This window comes from Talpa europaea, assembly GCF_964194135.1.
Source record: "Talpa europaea genome assembly, chromosome: 3".
NCBI lineage: Eukaryota > Metazoa > Chordata > Mammalia > Eulipotyphla > Talpidae > Talpa > Talpa europaea.
The window spans coordinates 156,866-165,540 of record NC_140069.1 but is presented as its reverse complement, the minus strand read 5'-3'; the positions used below and the strand labels follow the sequence as shown (position 1 = coordinate 165,540).

Here is an 8,675-nt window from a genome sequence, read left to right as displayed (position 1 = left end):
TGGGGGCGCCTGTCCCCCTTTCCGATCTGCCCGTCACTGGGCACCCAGCAGTAGCTCGTGGGCCGGCGGTCTCCCACTGAGCGCCAGCTGGGTGGTGGGGGGGGGGCCTGGGCTTCTTGCCAGGCCTCATGCTGGTCTTTTCCACACTGGTGTGTGGAGGGGCCGGGCCGGGTGGTGGTCCAGGTTCTGCCCTCCCCACTGAAGGCCCCTTCCATGCAGGCGGCACCCGCCGGGCCCAGCGCCATGCACACGCTTGTGTTCCTGAGCACGCGGCAGGTGCTCCAGTGCCAACCTACTGCCTGCCAGGCCTTGCCCCTGCTGCCGAGGGAGCTCTTTCCCCTGCTGTTCAAGGTGGCTTTCATGGACAAGAAGACGGTTGTGCTCCGGGAGCTGGTGCACACGTGGCCCTTCCCACTGCTCAGCTTCCAGCAGTTGCTGCAGGAGTGTGCCCACTGCAGCCGGGCGCTGCTGCAGGAGCGGCCCAGCACGGAGAGCATGCAGGCGGTGATCCTGGGGCTGACCGCACGGCTCCACACCGCGGGGGCCGAGGCCAGCGAGCAGCCCCTCTGCAGGTATGGGCCGCCCTGGGGGGCCGCCGGCGGGGTGGGGGTCAGAGAGGGCTCCGGGAACTCCCAGACGGCACAGGAGCTTCATGTGTAGGGCAGGTGAGCCTGTCCTAGGCAGCTGGGCGTGGTGTGGATTCCACCACCTGGCCCCCCACCTCAGACCACCCCTGCCCCCAGGAAGCACACACTGCGGGTGCTGGACATGACGGGCCTCCTGGACGACGGTGTGGAGCAGGATCCGGGCACCATGAGCATGTGGGACTGCACAGCAGCGGTGGCCCGCACCTGCATTGCCCAGCAGCAGGGGGGCCCGGTGGGGCCTGGGCCAGCCCCGGTGCCCGTGGAGGTGCGGGTGGACCTGCGGGTGAACCGGGCCTCCTATGCGTTCCTGCGAGAGGCGCTGCGCAGCAGTGTGGGCAGCCCCCTGCGACTCTGCTGCCGGGACCTGCGGGCCGAGGACCTGCCCATGCGCAACACGGTGGCTCTGCTGCAGCTGTTGGACGCCGGCTGCCTGCGCCGTGTGGACCTGCGTTTCAACAACCTGGGTCTGCGGGGCCTGTCAGTCATCATCCCGCACGTGGCCCGCTTCCAGCGCTTGGCCAGCCTACGCCTGCACTATGTGCACGGGGATTCGCGGCAACCCTCGGTGGACGGGGAGGACAACTTCCGCTACTTCCTGGCCCAGATGGGCCGCTTTGCCGGCCTGCGGGAGCTCAGCATGGGCTCCTCCCTCCTGTCGGGGCGGCTGGACCAGCTGCTGAGGTGAGTGGACCCGCTGCTGACCCTCTCTTGCGCCCCCCCACCCCTGTGCTTGCCTGTGATTTCTGTCCTCTGCAGCACCCTTCAGAGCCCCCTGGAGAGCCTGGAGCTGGCCTTCTGTGCTCTGCTGCCTGAGGACCTGCGGTTTCTGGCCCGAAGCCCCCATGCCGCCCACCTCAAGAAGTTGGACCTGAGTGGCAATGACTTGTCTGGTGGCCAGCTGGAGCCTTTCCGGGGTCTGCTGCAGGCGGCTGCCACCACGCTGCTACACCTGGAGCTGACTGAGTGCCAGCTTGCCGACTCGCACCTGCTGGCCGCCCTCCCCGTGCTGACCCGCTGTGCACGCCTCCGCTACCTCGGCCTCTACGGCAACCCGCTGTCCACGGCGGGGCTCAAGGAGCTCCTGCGGGACTCGGCGGCGCAGGCTGAGCTGCGCACGGTGGTGCACCCCTTCCCTGTGGACTGCTATGAGGGCCTGCCCTGGCCGCCGCCCGCCTCCGTCTTGCTGGAGGCTTCCATCAATGAGGAGAAATTTGCCCGGGTAGAGGCCGAGCTGCACCAGCTACTGTTGGCCTCTGGCCGTGCCCATGTTCTCTGGACCACGGACATCTACGGGCGCTTGGCTGCAGACTACTTCAGCCTGTGACCGGCTCTGGGGGAACTCTTGGGGCCGGGCGGCAGAGCCTTCCCTGCTGGAGGCTGGTGCCGGACACAAAAGCGTGGGTCTCTGGCCTCCTCGCCTCGCACTGCTTTCTGCTGCGGTCCCTGCGCCGCAGCTGCTGAGGCTGGACGCCTGCACGCCTGCCCTCTGCTGACCTTGGGCCAGCCCCTTGCTGCGTGGTTTGGGCTCTGGTTGTGAGCTGGGAGGGTGTTGTGGGGAACTCCCCAGAGTGGACTGCTCTGGGGCTGAGTTGGGGCCGCCTCCAGGGGGCCTGGGCCCACTGCACTGCGCCCACCTCCTCTTATCCTTGTCCTGGCACTTAGGGCCCTGTTTGGGGGCAGAGTATGATTAAGGAACGGAAGTGAAGTGTGTCTGGAACTTGAATTTGCGGTTGCTTATTCTGCCTTAATCCTGCAGAGCCGACGTGTCCCCCCCCCCCCACGGGGCCACCCTGGCATCCTGCCAGCAGTCTTGGGGTGCCCCGGCAGCGCTGGAGGTCGGGGCAACTCAAGTGGCTTTTTTTGCGGGGCTGCAGCGGCCCCGGGCCCCTCCAGGCCTGCCCGTGGCTGTGCTGGGGAGTCCGCGCCCAGCCCACTGGCGCCCTCCCCGCCCCACACACGGTTCGCCCACGCTGGCAGCTTCCACCCTTTACTGACCGAGCCGCCCCTCTGTGGGCACACGCCCGCGTCCCCGCCCTCCCTCAGCAGTGGATCTCGTAGGCGTGCGGCGGCTGGAGCCCCTGCACCTCGGCAGCGCCCCCAAAGAGCGGCTTGGAGCGGTCGATGACGAACATCTCGTGGCCGCGCTCGCCGCGGAGCTCCTCCAGCTGCGCAAAGCTGCAGGGCCCATCCGAGTAGTCGTTGACGAACAGCGCGCCCTCCCCGGGCGGCCCCGGCACCTTTTTCCGCCTGCGGCGTCGCCGGCAGATCATGGCCGCCAGCAGCAGCGCCGTGAGCGCCAGGAGCGCGATGGCCGCGGCGATGGCGGTCTGCGTGGCCAGGCCCAGGGCGCGGAAGGCCATGCTGCCCGCCTCGGGCAGTGGCGCGTGGCTGACCGGGCCGGTGGCAGGGGGTGGTGGGAGCGGCGGCAGCCGGGACAGGTTCACCAGGAGCTGGAAGGGGGCACGCGCGGCACCGCCTGCATTTGAGGCCTCGCACTCGTACCTGCCGGCGTGGGCCAGGGTGACATTGCTGAGGAACAGCATGCCGCTACCCGTGTCAGGGGCGCCCTGCCCGCTGGGGCCCGGGGCCCTGCCCGCTGGCGAGACTGGCGCCCTCCGCGGTCCCTCGTGAGGCCGGGCCACCTTCCTCCAGGTTACCAGGGGCTGCGGGTAGCCAGATGCCTGGCAGGCCACCCGCAGGTCCTCCCCCAGGCGTACGGTCATCTCCAGCGGCTCCACGTGCACGGAGGGTGGGATGCAGATGAGGCTGCTGGCCGGCACGTCCAGGAGGCTCTGGCGCGCCAGGCGAGGAGGCTCGGCACACATGATTTTCTTGTCCCTGGAGCTGAGCAGCCGCTGGCCGCCTGCCCTGACCCAGGCTCCCAGCCAGTTCAGGGCACAGTCGCAGCGCCAGGGGTTCTCTGCAGGGCGGGGGGGGGGGGGCGGTGTGTGGGTTCTCTTGACCCCAGCGAGAGCCTCGGTGTTAGTCTCATTTTTCAGCTTTCTCCTGCCTGTCCCCACAGTGGGCAAACCCTCAGCTCTGTCCTGTCCATCAGGGACTCACCTTTTCTGTCAGCAAGAGCCCAGAGTTGGGCTTCTACCGGAGCCCTGTCTTTAGCAGACTTGCAATGGCTGCAGGGGTGACCCTCTGGAGGCAGAGCTGGCAGCTCAGCACCACTGTCCCCCCACCGCCCCCTCCCCCCCCCCACACACACACCAGGGCCTGCTCCCTCCCTGGCCCGGCCCCCAGAGACAGGTACCTGTGAGGCGCAGGACCTGCAGGCTGGCCAGGGGCTGCAAGGCCTCGAGGCTGATGGTGCCCAGCTGGTTGCCACTGAGGTCCAGCAGCGCCAGCGAGGAGAGCCCGGCTAGTGCCTGGTCCTCCAGCAGCTCAATGCTGTTTTCCTGCAGGTGCAGCTCTTGCAGTCGCTGAAGTGGGACAGGCGGTCAGGGGTTTCTGGTCCCCGGGCAGGTCCCCTTGCCTAGGGTTAGACTGCCTGGCGCAGGGGGGGACCCCGCCCTCTTCCACCCCCTTCTCACCGGCAGGTGCAGGAAGGTGAAATCCAGCAGCCGCACCAGCTGGTTCCCAGCCAGGTAGAGCACGCGCAGCTGGGCCAGGCCTGCGAAGGCACCGGCACGCAGGCCCCGCAGCCGGTTCCCTGTGAGCGCCAGCTCCTGCAGGCGGGGCTGCGCGCGGAAGGTGCCCGGCTCCAGGGCGCGCAGGCTGTTGTTGTGCAAGTAGAGCCGGCGCAGGGCGGCCAGCGGGGCCAGGACGCCCGGCTCCAGGCGCGCGATGCTGTTGTCCTGCAGGAACAGCGTCTGCGGGAGGGCGGGCGTTCGTGGCGGGAGGGAGTCTGCCCTCCCCAGTGCCACGCTGCCCACCCGGGCTCGCGCACCCCTCCAGCCGCGCCCACGGTGCCCACCTGCGTCCCGGGCGGGATCCCAGGAGGCACGGCGCGCAGCCGCAGGGCGCCGCACTCCACTGCAGCGCTGTAGCAGCGGCAGGCAGCTGGGCAGCCAGCGGCGCAGGGCGGGGGTCCAGGCAGGGACAGCAGCAGCGGCAGCAGCAGCAGCGCAGACGCCCCTGGGGCCATCTCCTGTGGCCGGCCTGCAGTCGCCAACCCGATGCGCCCCCTGGAACACAGGCTGCCGGGCGTGGCCCTGATACCTGGGGCCAGCAGGAGCCTGGAGGGGTCCCACGGGTCTGAGTTCTGTTCAAGGAACTAATAAAACTTCCCAGTTTTCTGTCTTTACAAAAACACTATTAAAATCTGGGGCATCAGGTTCCATTATAGGACTACTGATGTCCAGAGTCCCACAGCAGGCTCTGTGGGGATAGCCCACCCCACCTGCACAGCGCCAGGGCCATCCTGCTCAGTGGGGAGTGGGCACGTGGCCTCTGCATGTAGGGTGCCAGCTATGGGCTTGGGGTCATGGGCAGGGAGGGCCTGGGCCCCGGGGGTCACGCATGGTCCTAGAGGGAAGAGCAGGCTCTGGGCAGACACAGCCCAGTCCACCCCCTGCTGCTCCACCGGACCTTAGGAGACACAGATGGGGCCAAGTGCCCCATGCTCCCAGCACAAGGCCAGAGGCTCCTCCATCTGGCCTCAACCCAGTCACCGCTAGTTCTCTGTCCCTGGAGCCCACGCTCTCCCCGCCCTGGGGTATGCCGGTTGTGGCGTGATGGCGGACACGGACAGCGGATGCCTGACAGGACAATCAATGTGACTTTGCAGCCCTGCCCTGCTGGACTGGTGGTGCATGGACAGCTCAGCTGGGCTGGGCTCGCTCAGGACACGTATTAGAGCACTGGGGACCAGACCGCAAAAGGGCCCGGAAACCATGGCCCGTGTTCTCCGTGCCAGCTCCCAGAAAGGTGTCTTCAGGGGCAACTGGGGCCTTGAAATGATGGGGGCTTTGGGCCACAGCTGGGCTTCTCATGTGGTTTCCCAAGGGGGCTCTGGGGGCAGTGGCCCCTGGGTGCAGGGAGTGATCTGTAACGGGCTTACGCAAATGCAGCTGCGATCTCAGAGAGATGGAAGCCTGGGCCCTGATCCAGACAGTGGTCTGTGGACCTGCGCCTAGACACCAGGCGCGCTGGAGTGGGTGTGGGTCCCCAGCCCCTCGATGCCCCCTCTGCTCGCCAGTCTCCCTGGCAGTGGGCGGGAGTCTGTGGGAAAGGGTTTGTCTCAATGGTGCTCTAAGCTGTAACTCGCACGCTGACGTAAAGCCATAGAGATGAGCCGGGTACAGCACAAGCTTTAATGCAACAGCTTTGGCCCAAGCAGGGCCAGTTCCCAGATGTCTCAGGGTGTGTGACCTCTCCCCACCCCCAGAAGCTGGGGTGTCCTCTGGGCCCAGGGATCCAGTTCCCTGAGTACAAAGGATTGCCCAGGGCTGGCCCACCCAGCCTCCGGCAGCAAGGCCTCTGGGGTAGAGAAGGCCCCCGGTCCCCTGGTCAGGACTTGGAGCACTGCTGAGCAGGGGACACCCCTAGAAGCAGAGTCCTGGACAAGGGCAGTCTGGGCAGGGAGGGGTCCAGACTGCACAGCAGGAGAGAGGCCGGAAATCCCTTCACCCGGCAGACAACCCCCAATCCTGCTGGGCAGGGGGCGGGGCGTCACACAGAGGATTCAGCAATGGCTGTAAAGAGGTGGGGGAGGGGGGACAGGAGCGTGTTGGAGAGAGGGAGGGAGCCTTGCCCAGCCCACCACCTTCCTGGGGCGGAGAGAGACCCAGAGGTGTCTAGATTCCCCAGGGCATCCCCCGAAGCCCCCTCCAGCGCCGGCCTGTCCCGAGTCGGCTCGGGGCAGGGGGCGGTCCCCGCTGGAGACGAGCTCGGACAGCCCCGAACCCGCCCCCGCTCCCGGTGACCTTGGGTCGGCGCCCTCTCACCTGACGCTCCCGCGGCGCGGGTCCCCGCCGAGCACCCCGGGGCCCTCCGAGCCGCGCCTGGCTGCGGGGGGCGGGGGGCGGGCGCACGCGCACAGGAGCCCTGCGCCGTCCGGGCGGGCCGCGGCGAGCGCGCGCCCAGCCGGAGGTGGCCCCAGCCCGGGGTGTGGGGGTGGGACGGGCCCGCGCCCCCGCCCTCCGGGCCGAGCGGCCCGCGCCGCGGCAGCACCTCGGACAGCGCCGGGCCGGGCGGGGCGGGGGCGGGGGCCGCGGGGCGCCTCCGCCGCGCACGCGCACTCCGGGGCGCTCTCCGCCGCGCGTGCGCAGCGGCGCGGGCCGGGGCTCAGGGCGGCGGGGCCGGGGCCGGGGCCGGGGCCGGGGCCGGGGCCGGGGCCGGGGCCGGGGCCGGGGCCGGGGCCGGGGCCGGGGCTCAGGGCGGCGGGGCCGCGCGCAGCAGCGGGGCCAGGTCCATGGTGAGCGCGAGGCGGCGGCCGCGCCAGCGCACGTGCGAGGGCAGCGCGGGCGCGCCGGGGGCGAACTCGAAGCAGGCGCTGAGCTCGAGCGCCAGGGCGGAGCGCACCAGCCCCACGCCGCCCGCGCGCCCCGGCGCCGGGTGGTACAGGCGCCCGTTGGCCGCCAGGGGCAGCAGGCGCGCCGGCTCGAAGGGCACGGCCAGGGCCGCGCCGCCGCCGCAGTAGGAGAGGCGCGGGGCCCCGGGGCCCGCGGGCAGCAGGTGCGTGAAGACCACGGGCCGGTCCTCGCAGCGCAGGAAGTTGCGCTCCGCGCCGCAGGGCGAGAGGAAGGGGAAGGCGGCCTCGTAGCGTCCGCTGCGGTTGGGCCTCAGGCGGGAGAAGAAGGCGGCCAGGAACTGCGGGTCTGCGGGGGGCGCGCGGCTCAGCCCGGGGCCCGCCCGCCGCCCGCGCCGCGGGGTCCCGCCCGCCCGCCCGGGCCCGAGGTCGCCCGGGGCGCGCGGGGGGGGCGCGCGAGGCGGGAGGGCCCCGCGGTACCTTTGAAGCAGGTGACGAAGTTCTTCATTTTGGAGTCATCCAGGAAAAGCTGCGGAGACACGGGCAGGCCGCGGCCCCGGCCCGGTGTCAGCCGGCGGCGGCCCCAGCCCCGGCGCGCCGCGACCTTGTCCGCCCCGCCCGCGCCCCCTGGCGGCCCGGCCCGGCCCGGCCCGGCCCGGCCCGGCCCGGCCCGGCCCGGCGCCCGCTCCCCGCTCCTGCCGGGCCCTCAGGTGCCAGCCCCGCCCGCGCCCTCCCGGGCGGGCCAAGCCGGCGGGGCGGGGGCTGTGGGGGCGCCGGGAGCCCGCGGCGCGGACACCGGGGGGCTGGTCGCCGGGGCGAGTCCCCGGCCGGGGCCGCCCGCCCCGCGCGCCCACCTGGCCCTGGTGGTCCACGTAGTAGAAGTACTCGCGCGTGCGCGGCGAGGGGCGCTGGCCCTGCGTGTAGGCGACGCCCGCGCCCGCGCTGCGGGCCCGCGCCCCCGGGGCCCCCGCCGAGGCCCAGGCCCGGAGCGCCCCGCGCGGCCGCCACATCCTCCCGCCGCGCCGGAAGCGCCGCGGGTCACGCGGGCGGCGCCGCGGAACTCGGGCCCCGGCGGCCGCGCGCTTCGGTTCCGGCCCCCGCGCCCCGGCCCGGCCCGCCCCCGCCGAGCGCGCAGCGACGGCAGCGACCACGCGCGAGTGTCCACAGCACTTTATTCACAGCAGGTCACCTCTAAGTCCATGCGTCAGGGCGAGTCGGCCGCCGGGCGCCCGCCGGGCCCCCCCCGGCCTCGGCGGGCGCGGCTCCTTGCCTTTAATAAATAAAAACTCAACTCTAAAAAATATATAATATATATATATAAACTGGGGAGAAATTAAATTTTACAACAATTGGAACGCGGACGTCCAAGGTGGAGGATGGGCCGCGCGCGGGCCCCGCCGGCCGCGCCCTCGACGGGGCGGGGATGGGGGGCGGGTGTTTTTGGTCAGAAGCCAGGAAAGGGCGGAGGAAACGAGGGATGACGTCGCCGCTGTGCGCGGGGCCCGGCGAGGATGGCTCAGAGAGGAAAACTGCCTTCGGGTCAAAGCCATGTCACTAGCAACTCAGCCCCGCCGCCCGCCCCGTCCGCGCACCTGCACACGCGGGGACTC

The 8,675-nt window shown here is 70.7% G+C and overlaps 3 protein-coding genes across 3 annotated transcripts; 1 reads left to right on the top strand and 2 right to left on the bottom strand.

The window, feature by feature from the left end:
* Window positions 1–243: 243 nt before the first annotated feature.
* LRRC14 (leucine rich repeat containing 14) lies at window positions 244–1,971 on the top strand (the record flags this gene model as incomplete). The annotated part of the gene is made up of 3 exons (XM_084230423.1): window positions 244–572; window positions 744–1,328; window positions 1,404–1,971. 3 exons carry the CDS (start codon window positions 244–246, stop codon window positions 1,969–1,971), a joined length of 1,482 nt encoding a protein of 493 aa, XP_084086549.1.
* A 715-nt stretch (window positions 1,972–2,686) lies between these two features.
* LRRC24 (leucine rich repeat containing 24) lies at window positions 2,687–4,749 on the bottom strand (the record flags this gene model as incomplete). Its single annotated transcript, XM_084229275.1, has 4 exons — window positions 4,570–4,749; window positions 4,187–4,465; window positions 3,907–4,075; window positions 2,687–3,567 (listed from the first exon to the last, which is right to left on the bottom strand). Exons 1-4 carry the CDS (start codon window positions 4,738–4,740, stop codon window positions 2,687–2,689), a joined length of 1,500 nt encoding a protein of 499 aa, XP_084085401.1. The 5' UTR covers window positions 4,741–4,749.
* A 2,131-nt stretch (window positions 4,750–6,880) lies between these two features.
* LOC311168652 (UPF0598 protein C8orf82) lies at window positions 6,881–8,075 on the bottom strand (the record flags this gene model as incomplete). The annotated part of the gene is made up of 3 exons (XM_084230283.1): window positions 6,881–7,414; window positions 7,546–7,594; window positions 7,920–8,075. 3 exons carry the CDS (start codon window positions 8,073–8,075, stop codon window positions 6,969–6,971), a joined length of 651 nt encoding a protein of 216 aa, XP_084086409.1. The 3' UTR covers window positions 6,881–6,968.
* Between the last annotated feature and the right edge of the window lie 600 nt (window positions 8,076–8,675).